This window comes from Petaurus breviceps, unplaced genomic scaffold, assembly GCF_028583685.1.
Source record: "Petaurus breviceps papuanus isolate PSGF00001 unplaced genomic scaffold, PetGlider_PUasm1.0 37, whole genome shotgun sequence".
Classification (NCBI taxonomy): Eukaryota; Metazoa; Chordata; class Mammalia; order Diprotodontia; family Petauridae; genus Petaurus; species Petaurus breviceps.
The window spans coordinates 70,691,534-70,714,569 of record NW_027186296.1 but is presented as its reverse complement, the minus strand read 5'-3'; the positions used below and the strand labels follow the sequence as shown (position 1 = coordinate 70,714,569).

General features: G+C 39.0%; 2 protein-coding genes across 3 annotated transcripts in view; one reads left to right on the top strand and one right to left on the bottom strand.

Moving 5' to 3' along the window:
• STARD5 (StAR related lipid transfer domain containing 5) overlaps positions 1 to 8,053 on the top strand; it is a 28,752-nt gene extending 20,699 nt beyond the window's left edge. Inside the window, exon 6 of one of the 2 annotated variants that reach the window (XM_069098692.1) lies at positions 7,672 to 8,053. In XM_069098692.1, coding sequence (XP_068954793.1) covers positions 7,672 to 7,744 — 73 coding nt within the window. In that variant the 3' untranslated portion in view covers positions 7,745 to 8,053. Of the gene's footprint in view, positions 1 to 315; positions 3,470 to 7,671 lie in introns of those variants that run through there. The other variant, XM_069098691.1, reaches the window with a different exon arrangement.
• Positions 5,083 to 23,036, bottom strand: part of IL16 (interleukin 16) — a 167,970-nt gene continuing 150,016 nt past the window's right edge. Inside the window, exons 16-21 of the mRNA XM_069098690.1 lie at positions 21,613 to 22,702; positions 20,764 to 20,941; positions 17,486 to 17,587; positions 16,700 to 16,949; positions 7,283 to 7,408; positions 5,083 to 5,568 (exon numbers count right to left, since the gene is read on the bottom strand). Coding sequence (XP_068954791.1) covers positions 5,363 to 5,568; positions 7,283 to 7,408; positions 16,700 to 16,949; positions 17,486 to 17,587; positions 20,764 to 20,941; positions 21,613 to 22,702 — 1,952 coding nt within the window. The 3' untranslated portion in view covers positions 5,083 to 5,362. The remainder of the gene's footprint in view (positions 5,569 to 7,282; positions 7,409 to 16,699; positions 16,950 to 17,485; positions 17,588 to 20,763; positions 20,942 to 21,612; positions 22,703 to 23,036) is intronic.

Genomic DNA, 23,036 nt, shown 5'->3' with positions numbered 1-23,036 from the left:
GATTATTTTTATTCTCTATAGCACCAAATGCTAGATAGAATGAGGATCAGTGAGAAAAAATAAAAATTTCAGCTTACAATTTGGTAGGACTTCCTAAGAATTTGAGACAGCCAAAAATATAATGGGGTAATTTGTGAGATAGTGAAGTATTTAAGAAGAGTTTTTATAACAACATGTCCAACATGTCATGTTTGGGCTAGATGACCTCTCCAGCTCACTTCCAAAGTAAGATTCTATAATTCTGTACCACACCCTATATTGCTCTTGCATATACATCTATAGGATAATGATATTGCTTGTTCGTTGATTTCACAGGGAACCAAACAAGACCCACGTTGTCAGTTTCTTTCAGACTGACCTCAGTGGCTATCTTCCCCAGAATGTGGTGAACTCTTTTTTCCCTCACAGTATGGCTGAATTTTACAATAATCTTCAAAAAGCAGTGAATAAACTTCAAGAATGACATCTTCTCCATGGAAAAAAGCACCCTGTTTAACCCATTCAGAAATAGGAGTTGCTGGGACACAAGTGATATGGTGAACAAGACAACTCTAATTGGGGTTTGCATCCTAAAAACAAACAAGCAAAATAAAAGAGGAGGAAGAAGGCAAAGACACCCAACAGGGATTCTGCTTTCCCTGACACCAGCCATTGACATATTTCCTTTCTTCCTCCACCTTCTCCATGACTTTCACCAAAAAAGAAAAGAAAAGAAAAGGAACCAGATTTCATAAAGGCATTTAATGGATAAGATATCTTATCTTTGACTTTATTGGCATTTAGTTATAGATGATTCCTGAATAGTCTTATAGAAGTATTTTTGGATTTTGAATTAGAGGAAATAGGTTCAAACACTGTTTTGGCCACTTACTATCTGTGTGATATTTTGCATCACTTAATCCCTCTGGGTGTCAGTTTTCTTGTCTATAAAATAAGGGGATTGGACTAGATGATATTTAAGATCTCTTCCAGCACTAAATCAATGATCCTAAGGATTAAGTCTAGCAGAATTTCACACTTCAATGATAATTGATTTAATCAGATTATTTTCCTATGTCCTAAGGAAACAGGAATTTTGACTAAGATAGCAGAGTTATTTGGAAATATAAGACAGACTCAACTTTGGCATACAAAGGCATCAAGAGGGAACCAAGGATAAAATCTGCCAGATTTTCAGATTTATTGTCAGAAACAGATCCTTAGATTTTTGTGAGCCATGCTTATATTTCCAGCCCTTTACTCCTTGTAGTTTAGTAGTTGGTTCTTCCTCCCATGGATAATCACCCTATATCTGTCCTTTATCAAACCTTAAGAGACCTCCATGATATCCTTGAAAGAACACTGAATCCTGTCATCTCTAAGGCTACAGCTTCTCTACCTCTCTGAGAGTCCATTTTCTCATTTGTAAAAATAGGATTAACGATACCTGCTTTAATTTAAAGATTCAATGAGAATGTATTTTTAAGGTACTTTAAAACCTTGAGGTTCTCTACAAATAAGATAATATGAGTATATTATTGTCTTTTTTTTTATCCAAGTCTCCAGTTTGCCAACATTGTTGTAAGATCTTAAGCTGGGAGAGACCTCAAATGTCTAGTACAACTCTTCCTGGAGCATAAATCCTCTTGGCAATGAATGGTCAAAAATTCTCTTCTTGAACCATTTTTGGGGCAGGGAACTCATTACCTTCAGAAGCCCATTCTATTTCTGAGTAGCTCTAATTATGAAGAAGCTTTTTCCTTGTTTGTTTGTTATTGTTATTATTGTTTTTTCACTCAACTGAATTTTGCCTTTCAGCAACTTTGGAATTTTGTTCTGATCTTCCAAGGAAACAATCCTATCCCATGTCTCACTTTTTTTGTCATCTACAAACTTTATTAATCCACTTATTTATTTGCCCCATTGCCAATTTCTATAGAAAGTTGCTTATGTTTAATTGACTAATTCTAATATATTATTATCCATTATTTGAGTATAACCCTCAGCCCCTGAAGAGTTGTGTGATCTAGGTCATAGTTATAAGATGTTTCTGTTAAAATATGGTTTCAACTGAACTTTAATAATTGATTACAAAGTGTTATCTTATTCATATGAATACCTAGTCCATAAAATTAAATCCCGCTACATAGACTATGAGGCTATGACTAAATAGTCACTTCAGATGAGGATATTGCTTAAAATGGAGAAAAGATTTAAGGGTGAAATACCTTCAGGTATTTCAAGGTGTGGCACATGGAGGAGAGTTTAGATTCATACAGCATGCACCAGAAAACAGAAGTAATTGTCCCAATGGATTGAAGTTCCAAAAAGGCATAACATTAACAATTAGAGCTGCCCAAATATGGAAAAGGATGCCCTAGGTAGTGCTGTGCTCTTCTCACATAGAAGGCTTCAAGCACAAGCTAGACACCCACTTAAAGTATGTTGGAGGGGGAATTCTTGTTCAGGTTTGGAGTGGACTATGTATGACCTCTGAGGAACCTTTCAACTGAGAGTCTGTGATATAAAATTTAGGTTAAAAAGGAATAAAGGGGGCAGCCAGGTAGCACAGCGAGTAAGAGCACCAGCTCCAGTGTCGACATGACCTGGAGATTGAATCCCGGGCTCAGACACTTAGCACCCACCAGAAACACCTGGCCTTGTAACCTTGAGCAAGTTACTTAACCCCAATTGCTTAGGGGCAGCCAGGTGGATCATCGAGTAAGAGATCTGGCTCCAATGTCTGGATGACTTGGGGATCAAATCCGGGCTCAGATGCTTAGCACCATACCCAGAAATAACTGGCTGTGTAACCTTGGGCAAGTTACTTAACCCCGATTGCTTAAAAAAAAAAAAAAAGGAATAAGGACTGGACTTGTAATTTCATTGATATGGGGAACTTCCAGGTAAGGAAATATCCTTTACCAATGAAATCCACTACTTCTTGGCAATTTATAGTGTTAAGAGAGTTGCCTAGGGTTGAGAAGTTAAGTGAGTTGTCCAGGGTTACACAGTCAGTATATGTCACAGGCAGAACGTGAACCCAAGTTTTGTTGGCTTTAATGTCAGCTCTCTGTAAATTATGCCACACTGCCTCTTTGGCTTAATAACAAAACAATATTCCAAATCATGACATGCCTATTATCTACAGGAGTAGGTACATAAGGTAGGAAGAGTTTAAAGTAACTTGTGTGTTTCCTAACTAGTTGATCTAATCAAGATGGAAATGGATTATGAGTGTTAGCCTTGCTGAGGAGGACAGACTGGAGAAAGCATGTGGACTGAAGAAACTTAGTCTGACTCAATGTATCTGTGAAATATAGCTCAAATCTTTTGCTTTTGTTCTAATGAGCTGAAAGTTGAATGATCACCTTTCTTTCCCCATGTCTTCACTTGAAAGTAATAGTTGCTTAATCTAAGCATTTCCAGGGCAAAGAGTATGGGTAACTGGAAGCTGATGTTTGCACAATTAAAATTCTGCTTTTGGTCATTGTGACTGTATTTTTTTTCCTTCGTTGGCACTGTAGTCAACCATGGAGAAATCACTGAAGCACAAATCCCTGGGGAACTACATTGGAGACTTCTCTCCAGCCTGACATCAAACCATGAATCTTTGCATTTAAGTTCCCTGCTTGGAACACATCTAAAACTGTTCGGTCATTTAGCTGAAATTTCTTCATTCTATCCACAAGGAAAGCATGAGAAATGGGATCAGATGTTGGAGAGGAATGGAAATGAGAGCTTCCTATAAACTTAGAAAAGTCATTATGGGCTACTATGTGGCAGGCTCAGAGATTGTTTAGTATCCCTGTTTGTAGTAAACCAAAATTTTTAATAGCCTTGTCAAAAAAGGAAAGAAAACTTTTCTGGCATGACCAGTTCTTGGTGAAGTTGTGATGGATCATTGTGATCCTTTAAAAATATGTTCAAGATTTCTGTTGGGGATTGAAGTCACTGGCACATTGTCTGTATGCTTCATTCTCTTTCTGTTGTGACATCTGCCTTTCTCTTGTCCCAAAGTGCTGCTCCTGTTCTCCATGATCATTCAAAGATCAGCTCAGCAACTCTTATCTGCAAGTTTTTTCAGGATGCTGAGTTATCACATTTAATACCGGCAAAGATCCTAGGCAGTACATATCATAAGGGTTTATTCACAGTTAAAGAAACCAGGCCTCAGAAAGATCAACTTTTCAGAGGTCACTTGATTAATAAGGGTGAGTGTGGGATCTGCTAGGTCAGTAGCTTTTATACTATATCACACCTTCCCTTCCCTATCTCACCAACATAGTAGTAGTAGTAGTAGTAGTCGCAGTCATAGTCATAGTAGTGGTGGTGGTAGTGGTGGTGGTGGTTAGCATTTTAAGAATTGCAAAGCACTTTACATATGTTATCTTATTTGAGCCTCACAACGGCCTTAGGGTTAGATTCTGTTATTGTCCCTCTTATAGATGAGGAAACTGAGGCAGGCAGAGTTTAAGTGACTTGCCTAGGGTCACACAGCTAGTAAGTGTCTGAGGCAGAATTTGAAATTGAACCTTGATGACTGAGTCGTAGAACCTTATCCACTGTCACCTAACTACCCAAGTCAGTTATCAAGATTGGGATAGAAACCCAGCCCTCCAGGGCAGACAAATTCAATGGTATAGGAACTGACATAAGTACTTTGAGATCAATGAATAAAGGTACTATAGAAATACAATATATTACTTTTAGCACATATACACACACATAGATATGTAGATCTGCACCCACACATATATGTGTGTTAGCCCCTTCTTCCCTCTTTCCCCCAATGATTCCTTTCAGATACATAAAGTCTTAAATCATATGGGTCAGGTCCATCTCTATACAAAAGCTTGCCAACCAACAATCCCCATTTCCTCTTTTCACATATTCTCATCACATAAAAATTCCCTGATTTGCTTAGGAAATCTTCTACCCATTGGTACTGATTCTGTCTTCCAAACTTACACAATTCCCACTTCCCCCTCCCCACCCCAAGCTTCCCATTACTCTCCCTGGCCCAATTAAAACAATTCCAAGGTGAATTAATTGTATCGAGGTGAATTAAATTCACCTATCTTTATTATACCATCATGTCATCAATATGATCTCTATTTGATCTCTATATATGTATATTCTTTTTACAAAGTCTACACAGTTTGTATCATTAACTGTTGCAGAATATTGAGATTCTGGAGGCAGTTATGGATCTTCATTTTCTGGACAACCTGCTATTGGATGGTGTCCCAGAAAGTTGATGATAACCAGAAATTGCCAGAGTAAAGCATCTGGACTTCCCCAACATCTGCACAGTGGGAGAAGAGGTCCTGAGAGAACAATTTGAGGGAGGGAGAAGTTTGTTGCTTCTGGGCTGCAACTGTCAGTCCTTCCCCTGGGACTGTTCAGAAGGTTTGGCCAGGGAAGAATGGAGTCCTTTTCTCCTGATGACAACCGTGATGGGCCCATCAGGTAAAGACTTGATAACATTCCAGGCTTCAAAACGAGTGAGTCCCTGCATTGTGGTGGTGTTGAGCTGCAATATTTCATCTCCTGGCTGGACTGCATCACTTTGTTCTGAAGCTACCCCTGTGAGAATAGGGAAGAAGAGCTAGTGGGGAGAGGTCATTTTGATATTTTGCTTGGAGAGAAAAGCAAGCAAGAGAATGAATACATGCTTTAAAGATGCCAGGGAATGTCTAAAGAAATCAGACAACAGACCTACTAGCAATTTTCCCATTAAACTAAATGCATGCTAAAACAACCCAAAGATTCTCAGGATTATTCAGAAACTGGACCAACACATTTCCTAGTGTTTTTGCCAGATGGGAAAATGCTCTGCTGGACTGAGCTCCCTGAAAGCAGAGACTGTCTTTTGGCTTTCTTGGTATCCCCAGGGCTTAGCACAGCGCCTGGCACATCGTGTTCTTCTTGTTCAGTTGTGTCTGACTCTTCAAGACCCCATTTGGGCTTTTCTTGGCAAAGATATCAAAGTGGTTTATCATTTCTTTCTCCAACTCATTTTACAGATTAGGAAAACTGAGGCAAATAGGATGAAGTGACTTGCCCAGGGTCACACAGCTAGTAAGTGTCTGAGGCCAGATTCGAACTCAAAAGGATGTCTTCCTGACTCCAAACCTGGTACTCTATCCACTGTGCCATTTAGTTTACCCTGGTATGTAGTAGGCATATAATAGATGTTTATTGACTGACTGACTAAAATGCAATTTTCCAAACTTCTGCAACCTGAACATCCCTTGGTTGAGGCAGCCTCTGGCCCAAAGAGTATGTTTAGGAGACAGCATAGATTTTTAGGTACTCCCAGGCTCCCAGTGGTATCAGGGGAACTGCGTACCCCAAAGAGAATTAAAAATACCAAAAATTATTAAGAGAACAGCGTACAACAGCCTCCTTCTGCCTACAAAAGTACTTTCATGCTACGCAGCATATTCCAGGTACCTCTGAGGCCTAGGGACAAAGAGACATGGAGGAGGGGCCCCATACCAAGTCACCTGGGTGACTGTACTCATACAAACATTCTCATGTGTGTCTCAAGGACCTACACACATGGATGCCATATGGTACAGTGAAAAGAGCACTGGATTAGAAGTCAAGAGATCTAAATTCAAATCCAAGTGCTTCCATTTACTAGATATGGGAGACCTTGGCCAAGTCACTTTCACCTCTGCTTCAGTTTCTCCATCTGTCAAATAAGGTAGTGAGACAGGATGATTTCTAAGTTCCCTTCCATATCAAAGATTCTATGACTGCCCCTCAAAATCAGTAAGTCAATCAAAATTTATTAGGTGCTTACTATGTGTCCAACAAGGTGCTAAGTGCCAGGATAGTCAAGTAGTGGTATCTGTTCTCCAGGAGTTCACATTCTAACAGGGGAGACAACATGCAAATAAGTCTGTACATACACACACCTTCAGTATGAATGGAATGTCATCTCAGAGCTGGGAAGAGAGGCATTCCTTAGATGGACTTACAGAGGCCTGTAGGCCATGGCAACTTATTTTGTATGGAAGTGACCCTGGTGGGATAAGTCTTATGGATTTGCCTGAGACACAGAGTAGATAAGCAGCTTGCTCTGGTTGAGATAGTTAAAAAATATAAAAGGTTTGATTTCAACCAAGATCTTTCAGATTTGAAGTTCAGCATTTTATCCACTATGCCATGCTACTTCTCAGATGCAGTATAGTCCATGTGAAATATTTATGGCCTTAAAAATATTAAATTATTTCAGAGAGTTTTTTCACTTGCTCCCACAAGAAAGATTGATGCCCAACTAGTTCCATACCTTTGAAAATTCTGTTAACTGATATAGGTTTATCTCCATGAACTGAGCCTTTTCCTCCTTCCAGACTGAAGCCTAAACCAGCTGATGTCTTTTCCAGAGTTACAGTACAGATGGTAACTTCAGTTGCTGAGGAAAAACAGAAGGTCATATAAGGGAAGTTTACTCTTCTTCCAGGCTTATTTATTGAGACACCATTGGCAAAGAACCAACCAGCTGTTGTGCACATTTACTGACCATCATACTCCCTTCACTGAGTCTGCCACCATTTTGACAAAAGTAGCCCCACTTATAATGGCACTAACTTCCTCAAGTGGGAGGCTAGGGGTTGGGTGTGTACTGCCTGGGACTGAGACAACCTCTGAGATTCTATTTCCACCCACTCTTCCCAGGCAAAAAGCTGTGGACTTCAGCCAGAGGGCTCTGTGCCCTTGGCTCTCAGACTCAGATGGACAGCCAGCCTAAGCACTTCTTGGATCTCCACTTGAAGAGGAATCTTGTCTTCCCTGATATTCAAGAACTAGTTATTAACCTCATAATTTGCTCCACTCAGTACTAGCTGTACTAACTCCACCCTACCCAAGCGCCTGCACCTATCCTGACCTCTAGTCTCTTAGAGAGGCTATGTAATATAATGGCAGAAGTATGGGACTTAGAATTAGGAGATGTCGTAAATGTCCTAGCTAATTTATTTAATAGCTGGATGACTTTGGGCAAATCATTTATTTGCACTGAACCTGTATTTTCTTTTTTATTAAAAATATGTTCTCTTGATTCCTTTTGTCTTTATATTTCAGTCATTTCAACACTTCCTCCCTCCCCCACATTAAATCCTCCCTTTTGACAGGGAAAAAAAAACAAGTAAACAAAAACAACCAATATAACGACTACATATGAGCAGGTATGAAACATTCTGTCCAGTACACCAACTCTCCATTGTGAAGGAGACATTATACTTCATTATCTCTTCCCTGACACCTTCCCTGGTTTTTTACTTACGAGTTCAATTTAGTAAGCTTTTTATTAACATTGATCTAGTCATTCTGTAGAGGTTCAAATTATTCTCTTGGTTTTGTTTATTTTACTCTGCATCTGTTTATAGAAATCTATCTATTTTCTCTGAATTTTTCATAGTCATGTCTTACCCCCAATAGTGATATATTATATTCATATACCATAGTTTTGTTTTTTCAATCATCCTCAATTGATGGGCATCTACTTTGTGTCATTACAATCACAAATAATCCTGCTGTGAATACTTTTATATATATTAAATCTTTGTGTCTATAACTTCTTTGGGCTATGTGCCAAGTACTGGGATCACTGGCGTCAAAGGATATGGAGTTGATCTTTCATCTTCTCATCTATAAAATGGGGATAAAAAAATATTAAAACTCTCCTTTACAGGGTTCTTGGAAGGCTAGTGCTCAGTAATAAATAAAGAGTTATATGATTAGTGGGAGAAGCAAGGAGCTGGGGGTGAGAGACCTGGATTCCATCGCGACTAGGCTTTATTAGATTCTTCAATTATAAAATAAGTGAGTTGGACTAGATAATCTCTAAGGTTCCTTTCAGCTCTAAGGATCCCCAAATCTATTTTGGCACAAAATCTAGGCTTTTGTTTGGCCCTTAATAGACATGTTAATGTTTGTGTAGTATATGTGCATATATGTAATATACACATCATATATGTATGTGTGATCTATACATTACATGTATATAACATATGTAATATTATATTTATGTTGATATGTATAATATGATGTGTCTGTTGTGTGTATATATTAAAATAAATGTATATGTATAGTGTAAAAGTCTCATAAGAATTTTGTAATAATTTTATTTGTATTTACATATTTAGACACAAATATATGTGAAAATATGTATATAAACTAGGATTCTATACCTTTCACATAGAATGAGAAATAGCTCTAATAGAGACCTGGCCTAGCCTAATGACTTTTTCCCCAAAATGGAAAGCTCATGACCACCTCCCCTGCCCATTCCCTGTAAAACCTCACCTCCAGTCCAGTACTTTCAAATAGATTTACTGCTTCAAGCCTATTTGATTTAAAGGACTGTCCTCAGGGGAGGTTAACAGTCCCACATTCAAGGACACAAAAAATACCAAAGGTACTTCTCTAACAAATAATAAGCCAAACCTCCAAGATATTAGAACAGTGTCATTTCCTCAAGTCTAGACTCATCCATTCTTGAAATGGAGATTTCAGAGAATTCTTTTAAAATTAGGGTATCTAATTTATAGAAACTTTTGGAATCAGTCAGGTCTTCCTCCTGTCATAATTGAGGATTGAGGAGGCCATTCCCTGATAAAATGTTGTAGAGAGAATCTTGTTTAAAATACAAATTTAGCTTTAAACTCAAGGGATCTTGACTCTCTTCCAAGTTATGAAGGGTGCCATGGTGGAGCAACATGGAGTAATGCCCAAGTGTCAGTCAGTCAGTCTGAAGATACTATCTGGGATTATAGCCTAAGATTCCTTCCCTACTGTGGACCACTACATGTGCTTGAAGTTAGCCTGATTTATCTGCCAACAAACTCCTATATTCCAAATAGCTGGGCTTCTTAATCACTCGGTCAACTAGCATTTATTAAACACCTACTCTTAGTAGGTAAACATTGGAGATGCAAAGAGATGCAAAACTCAGTCCCTTCTCACAAAGATCTCACAGTCTAATGGGGAAGACAACATGTAAACAAACAAGATATATGCTGGATAAATAGGATGTAATCTCGGGAGGGAAATTATTAGTATTTAGAGAGATCTAGAAAGATTTCTCACATAAGGTGAGACTTTAGCTAACACTTGAAAGAAGACAGGGAAGCTTGGAGGTAAAGATGAGAGAGAAATTCTTACCTCAGTATTAGGAAACTAGGCTAGCAAAAACACTTGGAGTCAAGAGATGGAGTGTCATAGGTGAGGAACATTAAGGAGGATGGTATTATTGGATTGCAGAATATATGTTAGGTGGCAGGAAGGGAGATATAAAGAGACCGGAAAAGAGAAAAGAGTCAGGTTATAAAGGGCATTATAAGCCAGAGAATTTTATATTTGATCTTTTAGGTAATAGGGAGCCACAAGAGCTTATTGAGTGAGGGGAGTAAGGCGAGAAGAGGGTATGTGACATGAGGGACTGTTCTTTAGGAAAATTATGTTGGTAGGTGAATGGAGCATGGGCTGGAATGGCAGAGACCAAACACAGAAGATTATTGCAAAAATCTAGGTATGAGGTGATGAGGGCCTACACCAGGGTAGTGGCAGAGTCAGAGGTGAGAAGGGGGTACATATAAGAGGTGTTATGGAGGTAGAAACTACAGGACCTGGCAACTAATTGGATCTGGCAGAGGAGGGGCCTGACAGAGTTGTGAACTGATGAGATCACCAAGTGGAATAATATAGAGGAAGAGGAGAAAAGGGCCCAGGACAGAGCATTGGGGAATATTCATAGTTAGCCATCAATCCATCAGAAAGCTTTATTAAACACAGTGTCAGACACTTTGCACAAGCAATACAAAGACCAAAGTGGACTAATCCTAAGCCTCGAAGAATTACATTCTAACTGGGTAAACACTATATGTTTGTGTAATTGCTTTGCATGTTTTTATATATACTACCTAGGTATGTGCATAAATACACATTTATATTTTCATATATACACATATACGTTCACACCTCAGTAGTACCTACAAACACATACAAAGCAGATATAATGCAATCTGGGGTAGAAAGGTGGGGAGATGGAGGGCCCTAGCAGCTGAGGAGGAAGGGAGAACCAAGAAGAACCTCCTACAGAAAGGGCAGGTGCTTGAGCAGAGTTTTGAAGGGAACCAGGGTCTCCAAGAGAAGCTGATGAGGAGGGAGAACAGTCCAGCCATTGAAGACAGCAAGGGCAAAGGCACAGACATAAGAGATAGATTGTCAAGTGTGAGGAGTTGCAAGAAGGCCCATCTAGCTTGACTGAAGACTATGCAGAAGGAAGAGTAATGTGTACAATAATGCCAGAAATGTAAGAAGGATTCAGGTTGTGAAAATTTTTTTCAAAATTCAAATGTAACTTCATGTTGGATTCTAGAAGTAATAGGGAACCACCAGAGTTTGTTAAGCTGGGGAGTGGGGATGTGTGTGTGACATGATCAGACTTGCTAGTTTAGTGACAGCATAGATTTGGGGGAGGAGAGATTAGAGGTGAGTAGAGGCTTGAGGTAGAGAAAACAATCAGGGGGCTATTTCAGGGGACAACCTCTGCTTGCAGATCATGACAATCGTTCACTAGTCATATAAGGTGTCCAAAGCATGTGCACAGATTATTTCATCTGATCCTTACAACACCTGTGTAAAGTGAGTCCTACTGTTATTCCCATTTTATAGAACAGAGAACTGGGGGACTCTTGGGGGTTAAGTGATTTGCCCACAGTCACACAGCAAGTACCTGAGATGGTATTTAAACTCAGAGCTTCTGAAATAAAACAATAGTACCTACTTTTAGATTTAATCTGCATTATTTTCTCCATCACTTTCTAAAGTTTAGACAATTAACAAAACAATAAACAAGCCCTGATCTGTAGTATTGTCAGTTTGCAAGGTGCATATGCACATGCTGAAAACTTACTGATCTCCTCTCCCTGAAGTCAGTATGAGCTCATTCCAGCATACCCCCGAAAGCAAATAGACTAGAAAGGAGGAGATGCACTTGAGTGATATTATAGACACAAATCAATAAACTTTTGTAACTATTGGCTAGTTGTGGGCTGTAAGGGAGAGAACAGAGACAAACAGGATGCATTGGTCTTGCACCTGAATGACTTTAATCAAGGTTGTTGATCTTCATAAACAGAAATAGGGACATTGGGAGAAGTGGCCAATTGTCAGGGGCAGGGGTTGCTGTTTTTTGTCTGGTTGGTTGGATTTTTGAGGTCAGGAGGGACATTGACTCATAGAGAATAAGATCTGTTTTGAAAATGTTAAGTTGGAAATTTCATCAAGACATCCCAGTAAAGATGGAAATAAGAATTGAGTGGAATACAAGGTAGTCATCAGGACTAGAGCTAGAAATGTAGGCAATGTCCTTGTGCAGGTGGTACGTGAAGCCATGTGATTATGGAAACTGTGTGGTGCAATGGAGAGAGACGACAAAAATGACCTCATTTCAGTTCTTCCTCTGTTACATACTGCCTTTTGTGACTCTAGAAAAAACTAATTATACAATCATCTTTTTTTTTTTATTATACGATGTTATGGAAATGCTTGTCTTATTCTGTAAATTAAAAATAAAATAAATAAAATTTATTAAATTCTCAGTTTTCTAGACAACTCTCCTAAAATGTGTATGGTTTTATATTAGTGTTTTCAGGAGTGTTGTGAATGGAGTAAAAGAAACCCATTCGAATAGATTCTTCCTCTCTCAGCCTGTTTTTTTTTTCCAAAATAACTCCATCAGCATCAAACACAGTAAGTTGCAGAGCAGATGCCAACCTGCCTTGCTAGAAGAAATTCCCCCACCCCAGGTTGCCATACTAATGAAATCCTAACAAACTTTTAACCATGGGAGTGGATGAAAAGAGAATGATATCCATGTTTATGAACTTCATTTCTAAAGAGATTAGAAGGGAGGATCTTGACCTGGGCTCCACCCCAAGGACCTATTTAAGAGGGTCTTTGAACTTGGAGTGGGGGTGGTGAGAGAGAGAGAAATCCTATCTTTCCCTCAATGTAATTGGTTTCCTTGGTTAGCCTATGTATTTTATTTTATGCAGAAAAAAATTATTTTAAGACTTTGATAATATTTCACCAACCTACCAAAGGAGATCCTGATGCACAAAGATGTTTGGAATCTCTGAACTAGAAGAAATCAATTATTTCTGACCTGACTTAGAAGAGAATTGACTTCAGCATTCCCTCAGTCAGTGACATATACAGCAAGAAATTAAATCACTGAAAGACTTTGTAGAGGAAATAGTAAAAGAAAATATTCTTTTGTCCTGGCATGTCATGATACAAATGCTGTTTAAATGTAATTTGAATGATCAGAATCTGTTCGTGTGCTAGGTCGAGTCCAAAAATTATCTCATTAACAGTTACAATATTCCCTGAGTACCTAGCTAGACTCTAGAGGGACTCATATAACCTGTTTATCAGCATCTACTTCATTTCTCTGCCTCCAGAGAAGTAAGGCTGCTCCAGTTGAGGCCAACATGCTTCTTAGTGAGTGGAGTTTCTTTTGCAACACTTTAAAAGGCACTTTTCTAAGGCTTCACACAGTATTCTTGAACACCAGCCAAATAGACCTTCTTAGGGCCATTGTGCTAACAAAGAAATGAGTGTACACAGTGCAATGCCAGCAACAAAAAAGCTATTAAAAGTCACACATATTGTTTTCAGGAGTGCTGTGAATGGAATCGAAGAATGCAAATCTATTCTCTCAGCCTGTTTTATTCCAAATTTATTCCTACCAACATCAAACACAGTAATCAGCAGATTTTTGCTTTTTGGTTTGTTTCATTTTCTCTCACCTTTCAGTTACTGTGACAGCTGCAGTAGGGCAAGGTGTGTCCTTATATGCCAAGAGGAGTAACTGCCTACAATTTCAAGCTTCCACTCTATTGTTCAATCACAACTCTGTTTCGCTACATAGTGAATGAACTCCCTAAAGCTCCCTTTCTAGCCTTAACATATCATCCAGGTTCAAGTCGAAAATTTCCAAGAGGCCTGGATGGAACACAGACACATACATCAGCAATAAATTTGTATGGGCTTCTTAAAACTTTACATGTCTAGGATGGAATTCCTCTTCTTCCCTCCAAAATAGCTTCTTCTCCTTTCTTTCTTTCTCCTTCCCCCCCCCCCACATGATCTAACTACCCTATTCATCTCGATACACCATACTCTTCCTTATGCAAGCTCCCTCCCTTTCATCTCCTTGTCCCATATATTCAATCACTTGTTACATTCTGCTATTTTTTATTCTTCTTGAGGTCAATAATTTCCTCTCCTCACAAAAAAAGTCAGCCTCCTTTTGACAAGCAAAGGTTGCTCCTATCTCTTTCTAGACATTTCTTCATTCAGGGCTAACTGCACACAACTACTTTATGTCCCTTCCTCCTCTCAAAATGCCTTCGTAGTGTGAGTCTTTGTCAACTTGTGGTATGCCTCAGCTAGAAACTATGCCTCTAACCAAGAGTTAAAATAGAACCGAGTTCCTTGTACCTTCTTCTGTTCCCAAACTGACATAGTTAAAAGAAGCTTTACTCCAAGGGGATTTATTAGACTTGCGTTTGAGACCCGATTTTGCTGCTAGCTGTGTGACTCTAGACAAGTTAGTTTATCTCTCTGGACTTCAGTTTCCTTATCAGAGAAGTAAGGGGATTGCAGTAGGATCTAGTCACTTGATAATCTTTAATCTCCCTTTCAGCTTTAAAACTATCTGATTCCAACTTGGAATAAAATTCTACATCTATATTAATGAAAGGTCCCTTTTATTTCTGATGTTCTATGTGTTATCATTTTGGAATGTTGCCTCAAAGTCTGGTTTCCTTCTAGGTGTTCCTCATGGGGATGAATGAGCTAGATACTCTGGTATGGTCTTTCGGGAAAAACTGGAAAGGAAAGAAATAGGAAGGGGTTTTATTTATCCCATTCACCAAATTTATGTGAATTATCTATGAAAATGCTAAACTTTCAACTGTATGAACAAAGCATACAATTACATAGGCCAATACTTCTTTTTGCCATAGCACAAAGGCACTGAAGAGATCAACCTGGTGGGTGAGAGAATAAAAATTGGATCCAAAGAATCTCATTGCAAAATTTTCAAATAAAATTAAATTCACAGAGTGAGGAAATAATCTCATTTGAGGAAAGTAAAAGAAAAAAGGAAAATCAGAGGAATAAAGCCTGAGATTTGAAGTATTTCCTTACTTTGGGACCGGAAGAAGAAGGAACAGGTTGAATAGTCAAGAGAATCAAGAGGGGAACCAGGATAAAAAAAATTCACAGAGGCGAAGAGAAGGATGATTTCTAAAAGGCGTGTGTGGCAGCAGGTTTTCCTCTATAAAAGCCCCAGCTTACCCTGGCTGAGGTGCTACCTCTTTTAAGAAGAAGCCTACAAATAAATGCCTTTACTTGAGGGGGAAAAAAAGGTGTGTGGGGGAGGTGGGTTACATTCATTAGGGTGGGATACTTCAGAGTCAAAGTGATTAGGAGGTGACTTAGGACCTTGGACAGTGTAGTGGTGGTGGGAGTGGAAATCAGATTTCACATGTGAATATAAATAGAAATGGGTCACTTCCTCAAAGCAGAGGAATCTATAAATATTAATATAGAGTAGTCTTACCCCTGAAACAAATTCATTTCTGAAACAAAATGTGATAACTTGGATTGCAGTTGGCTGTTGGGACACATGCCCCTATTTATTAACCAAAAGAAAGTCAGCTAAAATCTTGTGCTATGTGGAATGTGTCAGCTCATTATTCACTTTCTCATACTGTATCTTTATTAGAGGAGATAGAAAAACTAAATAAACGGTTTCTGCCTTCATGGAGTTTATAATTTAGAAGGGAGATATGCCAGAGATAAATATAATGTACCATGTTATATGAAGAGTGCAAAGCTATGAACTCTTCCAGCCAAAAGATGGGAGCTCTTCTACCCAGCATGCACTTGCCTCCAGCCCTGACTTTAGGTGTGGCACCACCTTCTCTCTCTTAAGTGTTTAAACTTGACTCTTCAAAGTTTCCCATAGATGATGATATTGCTGCTCTGGTTCTTGACAATGGCTCTAGAATGTGCAAAGTTGGCTTTGCAGGAGATGATGCCTCTTGGGCTGTCTTTCCTTCCATTGTTGGGTGTCCCAGACATCAGGGTGTGGTGGTGGGTTTGGGCCAGAAAGACAGCTAAGTTGGGGATGAGGCCCAGAGCAAGAGAGGTATTCTGAGCCTCAAGTACCCCCACTGAACATGATAATTTTATTTCAACATAATTAGTTTTCTTTGTAATTCTATGTATTTTATTACATACATTTAGAAACATTATCCTGAAAAGGTATCCATAGGCCTTATCATGCTGCCCAAGTAAGCTGAAATACAAAAATATGAAGAACCCTTAGTCTAGACCAAGAAGTACCATGTTACAATGGTACTACAGAATCCTACACAGGTACCTAACACTACTATACTGTAACTTGACCCTTAAGGGATAACAAATAGGATACTCAGAAAGTATAAAAGTTCCTGAATGTCTTGAATTCCCCAATAAACACATTTCATTGCTTTTCCTAAGTAGTTCCATGACCAGGCACCAAACCTTTGGGGAAAAAGAATTCTTAGCTACATTGCAGGGAAGGAATCAAAGGGTCAAGAGATTCCATGGTATCTGTGGGCATCAGAAAATGGGGAAAACTTACTTGATTCTGTGGAAACCTCACTGGCTGCTGAAGATGCAGACTCAATGGAAGAATTCAGTCCTGTCTCATCTTCCTGCATTTTCCTCGTAACAATAACCGCCTGCTTTGGGTCTCGAGCTTGCCGGATGATGGCCAAGGCTTCATTATGTGTGGTGCCTTTAAGAGATTTCCCATTAATGGAAAGGACCTCATCTCCTTTCTGTATGGTCCCTTCTTGAAAGGCTAGTCCATTGGGAAATACTCGGTGAACCTGAATATAACACCAAAAACAAAGACCAATACATGAGAAAAAAGAAAATTCCATCCTAAAAAAGTCCATGTAATTTCCAGATCATCTTATTACAGTGGAACTCTTATCACACTGTTAAATGTCTGGAGCTAAAGATGAAACAAAGTTTTTACTCATCTTCTTTGGCCCAAATAATAATCACTTACATTTGTGTAGTACTTTAAGGTTTATAAGGCACTTTCCTCAACACAATTCTATGATGTGGGTGGTGCACATATTAATATTTAGTATGGTTTAAATGTGGAAAGGAAATTTGGTTAAGCAGATAGAAAGCCAACCTCAGAATCCCCAGTCCCCAGGAGACCTGAAACCAGAGGCTTCACCTGAGGTGGGGTTGGGGAGGTAGTGGACACTGTAAACTTATGCGCTATTGGTGGGCAGAAGTGACTCCTTTCTTAGCAAGGCTTTCTAACCTTCTGTTCATGGTCAAATCACTGAGTAGCCCTTGTCCAAACTCCTAGAGGCCTGAGGTATGGCCAGAAAGTATGACGACTCACCGTGATTGCCTTGTTTTCCAGATCAATTCCTCCTGCTAAACTGAATCCAAGGCCAGCCCCTTCCTCCTTATGCAAAATGGTAACATGAATGCTGTCAAATTGCTATGGAAAGAAAATATTAAAACATATCTAAATGCATTTGAATGACTAGTATAAGTCACTTATTGGTTGTGTGATCTTAGCCAAGCTGCTTTTCCTCATTAGGTCTTAGTTTTCACACCTATACAAGGAACGATTCAAACAAAAACCTTTAAGGCCTTTTCCAGCCTTAAATCCAATAATCCCATGATCCCACGACTTTCTCTTTCTCTTCCTTCAAAGCCCAACTCAGAGGTTGTCCAATCCATGATTTCCTTTCTCTTCCACAAGCAGAATTTTATTGTTCCCTCTTTCTATCAGTTTCTTTTATGTTGGCTATATTAATTTATATTTGTTTCTCTGACACCTTCCACTAACCAAATATAAATTCTCCTGACTAAAATTTCCCATAGTGCTTCTATTTTGACTGTTTTGATAGTATGAATTTTATCTCAGAGCACAATGGATTATAATTTTTCAGACAATAATAAAAATAATGGATTTCAGGTCAGTAAATGCAAAGAGTTACCACTTTCTCCATGTTTGTATATATGAGTAGGTGTGTTCTCTCTCTCTCCCCCCTGTTATTTTAAAATTTTTCATTGAATGTAAAGAAAATTGGCCTTGGGGACGCTAGGTGGAGCAGGTAATAGAGCACCAGCCCTGGAGTCAGGAGGACCTGAGTTCAAATTTGACCTCAGACAATTAATACAAAACTAGCCATGTGACCTTGGGCAAGTCACTTAGCCCCAATTTCCCTAACTTCCCCCTCCAAAAAACAACAACAAAAAAAAATGAACATTGGCCTTGTAATCATAAAGCCTGGGTTTAGGTCTTTGTTCTGCCCACAATTAACTGTGTGAAATTGGCAAGGTCCTTGTTTTCTCTTGACCTCAGTATCCTCATCTGTAAAATGAAAGGATATAAGAGTATTATCGCTAAGATCCTTTCCAGCTCTAACATTCTACAAGTCTAGCCATGCTTCTATTGCCCATATACCATGTGACCATAGGGCACCTCAGAACACAGAGTTCTGATAGGCAAAGCTCCCCTCTCTGAGGCAATCCTTCCTCCAGTCTTCATGAAGCAGACTTCTGGGTCCTAGCTTTACATGGTCTTCTTCTCGGAGCGCCATAATAGTGAAGTAGAACAGAAAAAGCCCTCTTTGGAGGATGAAGATCTAGTCTACTTCACAGCATGTTAGAAATACTCACTGAGCATCAAACATTATTCACAAACTAGGTGACCTTAGTCAAATCCCTTCACCTCTCTAAGCTTCTGCATACCGCTTCATCACAAGAAGCCATTAGAATGGATGAGAAGAATATGACTGAGGGTCGTATTACACAAGGCTGCTGCAGAGAGAGCACTTAGGAATGGGAATATGCTCTATGAACATGAGGAGCTGCTACCACAGCCATAATAATTATACAGCTGGTAATGGAATGGATGAGCTTTGAGATCCTCTTCAGTGTGAAGATTCCTTACTTCTATTAATGAACTACTAGAGGCATCAATCAGATGATGGAATGGAAAGAGGTCATTCTATGCATTCTGTCACTACCTATAAGGGACTTTAGCTATCAGGTCTCTCACCCTCAGCTTGTTTTCTTTTTTAATCTATTAAATGTTCATTATGATTATGATCTCTGAGATCCCTTCCTAGTTCTAAACCTATGATCTTGTGATCTTAAAGTTATAAGATCCCAAGAATAACCCTTGTTTGAGAGACAACTGCTCAGCTGACAGGTTCCTTTGATCTCTGTGTTTGTTACCCAATAATTTTAATATGTCTTCAAAGAGGAGTGGATTTGTATGTGGGAAGCATGTGGGAACCATCCTCATACATTCTGACAAACTGACCATTTGTAGGTAACACGGTGGAATAGCAAAGTAGATCTTTAGCTGAAAGAAATAGATGCCTGATCTAAAATGAAAACAAACAAATAAATAAGAGGGCAAATTTGTCTTTTCTAGCTTCCTCCTCCCACCTTTTTTTATTTTTTGCTCCTCTATTCTGTTAACTATGTTAACAGATAAGGGCTTAAGATATTAGTCTTACCTGGAATATTTGACTATAACTGGAACATCTAGAAAACATAAAATGCCATAAAAAATGCATCTCTAATTGTGGCATTTCAGAGAGTTTGAGGAAAACATTTTGAAGCAGGGAACTGTTCCAGTGACCCTTCAACAAATCACCATGTAGTACTACACTGAATCCTAAGGTCTACTTTCAACCCTAAATGGAAGCTACAGGCATGGACAATAGATAGACATATGAGATTTGTTATTACAGGTGTGTAATCGCATACCTATTGATCTATATCCCAAAGAGATCAAAGAAAAAGTAAAAAAGACTCACGTGTACAAAAATATTTATAGTAGCTCTTTTTGTTATAGCAAAGAATTAGAAATTGAGGGGATACTTAGAAATTGGTGAATGGCTGAAAAGTTGTGATATATGATTGTGACTGAAAACTATCATGCTATAAGAAATGATGAGAGAATGGTTTCAGAAAACCTGGGAAGATGTATGTGAATTGATACAAAATGAAGTGAATAGAACCAGGAGAACATTGTACACAGTAATAGCATTATTGTAGTAATGATCAACTTTGAAAGACTTAGCTACTCTGATAAATGCAATGATGAAAGATGATTCTGAAGAACTTGTGATGAAAAATGTTATCCACCTCCAAAAAGAGAACTGATGAACTCTGAGTGCAAATTGAAGTATAAATTTCTCACTTCATTTTTCTTACACTTTTTTGGCAATATGGCTAATATTGTTTTATATTATTTATATACATATAAATATAATAATTTATATTATTATAATATATTATATGTAATATAATATATGAATTATAATAATTTATATTATGTATAAATATAATAAATATTTATACATATATAAAATGTTTTATATTATTTCACATGAATGGTTGATGTATTGCTTGCCTTCTCAGTGGATGGGGGAAGGACTAGAGAGAGGAAGAGGATTTGAAAATCAATTTTAAAAAAAATCTCATGAATAAATAATATTAAAAAAAACAAATGCTGCAAGTTTGCCTTCAATCAGTCAAATTCATTGATTTATGGTTTGCAGAATCTTCAATATTAGATCACTACAGGGAAAATATCACATTACAAAGCAAGTTGATGGTTGAGAACTAATGCTTAGAAAGGACACATACCTTTAATGTTGCTTCATCTAGTGCCTTCACTTCCTCTATGAGCTTCTTTAATTCTTCCCGAGTAAGTAGAGAGATAACAGATTGCCCAGATCCACATGTAGACTGAGGAGAGTTGCCACCCTCCTCTATCTCATCATTCTCTGTCAGACCCTCAGAATAGTCTCTCAGCTCAGAAAGGCTTTCATGTTAGTGGGAAAGAGAAAAATAATATACTGTGAGAAGAGCATTCTACCATGGACTATGAAATTTTGGAGGACCGCAACTGAAGACATTCAAAGTCTATGTCAGCCCAAGAAAGCCATATGGGGCTGAAAATGACAAAAACTTGCTTAATAAATATTAAATGAGAGCATCTTTTAGAGGGAAGGGGAAGCAGAAGGGGAGAAGTAAAATTGTTTGTATAACCTTGGACAAATTGTATCACCTATCTAAGCCTTAGTTTCCTTTTTTTTTTGTAAAATGAGACAGATGTTCTCTAAAACCCCTTCCAGATCTAAATCCCACATATAATTCTACAAAGCACACTCAGTTAAGACCCAATCTTTGGGTAAACATCTTAAACAGGGAACAACTGATCAAGGCTCTTCTAATACAGAGTAGATGCTAAGGGAATTCTCCCAGATCCATTTTTACTATTGTTCCAGGACTGTAAGAAGTTCTAAGAAATGTCCTTGGATTCTAGTTCATCACCAATTGTGCTCAAAGTCTAGATTCATAATCTGAATGACTATTTTTTTTTGTCTAGAACCAAGGTTGAATAGAGTTTACTAGGGCATGTGCTCTACAGTGGAGACTCCTGGGACGCATAATCTATTCATAGGCATGAAAGAAGTACTCTAAATGGCTTACTTCAGTGAAAACCCCATGTCCGTAGAAGAATTTTCATTTGAAGGACTGACAGCCCTCATATCTTCCACAGGTGATGGAGATGACCTTTCCCGAGGATTCCATGGACTATGTCCACAGGAGACTGGAGATGGAGGAAGGCAGAGGAAAGATTTCATTAAGGCTGATGACACCTGGCTGCTGATGGAGTAGAGCTTGCTAGATTTCTCCTCTGTTGCCTTCATCTCACAAGCCTGATGTGAGGTCAGGGGGAAGCTTCGAGCTCTCTGGATTGGAGCATTATTCACAAGGAGGCATTGTGACTCAGTGATCTTTGCCTGAAGCAGGTGCAAGAGATCACTGTCAGTGTCATGGCTTTCCTGAGGACTGGATGGACGTGCTGGTGGGGGCGAATCAGACAAGTCTGGGTCCTTGGGAATTGAAATAGCATGTGAGTCCAGGGGCAGGGGGATCTTTGCAGGAACCTGCTGCTCAGTAGTACGGTGGGAACCTTGAGAGAAGACACCAGTGGGGATGCCTGCATCTTGTTTACCAGATTTTTCTCTCTCGGAGAGGGAGAGCTTAGGAATCAGTCTCTGGTTCCCTTTCTCTGGGGGATGAGAAGTACTGAATGTCTCAAAAGAGCTGATTCTTTGTTTGATCGATGATGCTCTGCCTGGGAACAGAGAGCGCTCCCTCAAAGTGGGACTGGGTTGGGCAGGAGTGCTTTGATCTGGTAGAGTTTTGGGGTCTGCAGTTCCAGATCGATTCCTTAGTCCTTTCAAGCTCTGACGAAACCAGGCTGGTTTGGGAGCTACTGGGGGGCCTTTCTTCACATTGCCATTTTCTTCAGCTTTGTAGCCTTTGGAAATGTCACCTGCAGATTCGAGCTTCTGTAACACCCCATCAGAGAGACCACATTTGCGATTTTCTTCACTGGAACTGACATTAGACCTGAGGTCTAAGTGTCCATGGTCTTCACTCATGGTGGGGCTAAATAAATTTTTGATGCAATCTGAAATTCGAACCCACGGGTCCTCCACAGTAGCGTCAAAGCTGTAATCTACCCGGGCTTGTCTTCTAAGTAAAGGATGCTTCACTAGTGAGAGGGCACCTAAGCAACAAAGAAAAAAAGAACTAAAATTTATACTTTTATATGAGAATAGGCTAGTTAAAAAGATATTTCTTTTTTTAAGCAATTGGGGTTAAGTAACTTGCTCAAGGTTACACGGCCAGTTATTTCTGGGTGTGGTACTAAGTATTTGAGCCCGGATTCGATCCCCAGGTCATCCTAACACTGGGGCCGGTGCTCTTACTCACTGTGCTACCTGGCGGCCCCTAAAAAGATATTTGTAATGGTAAGGAAATAGCTGAAAATGGGAATGCCTGGTCACATCCAGTATATGGAAGGGTTATGCTATTGGCTAGAGCTTTGTTATCTAACTCCC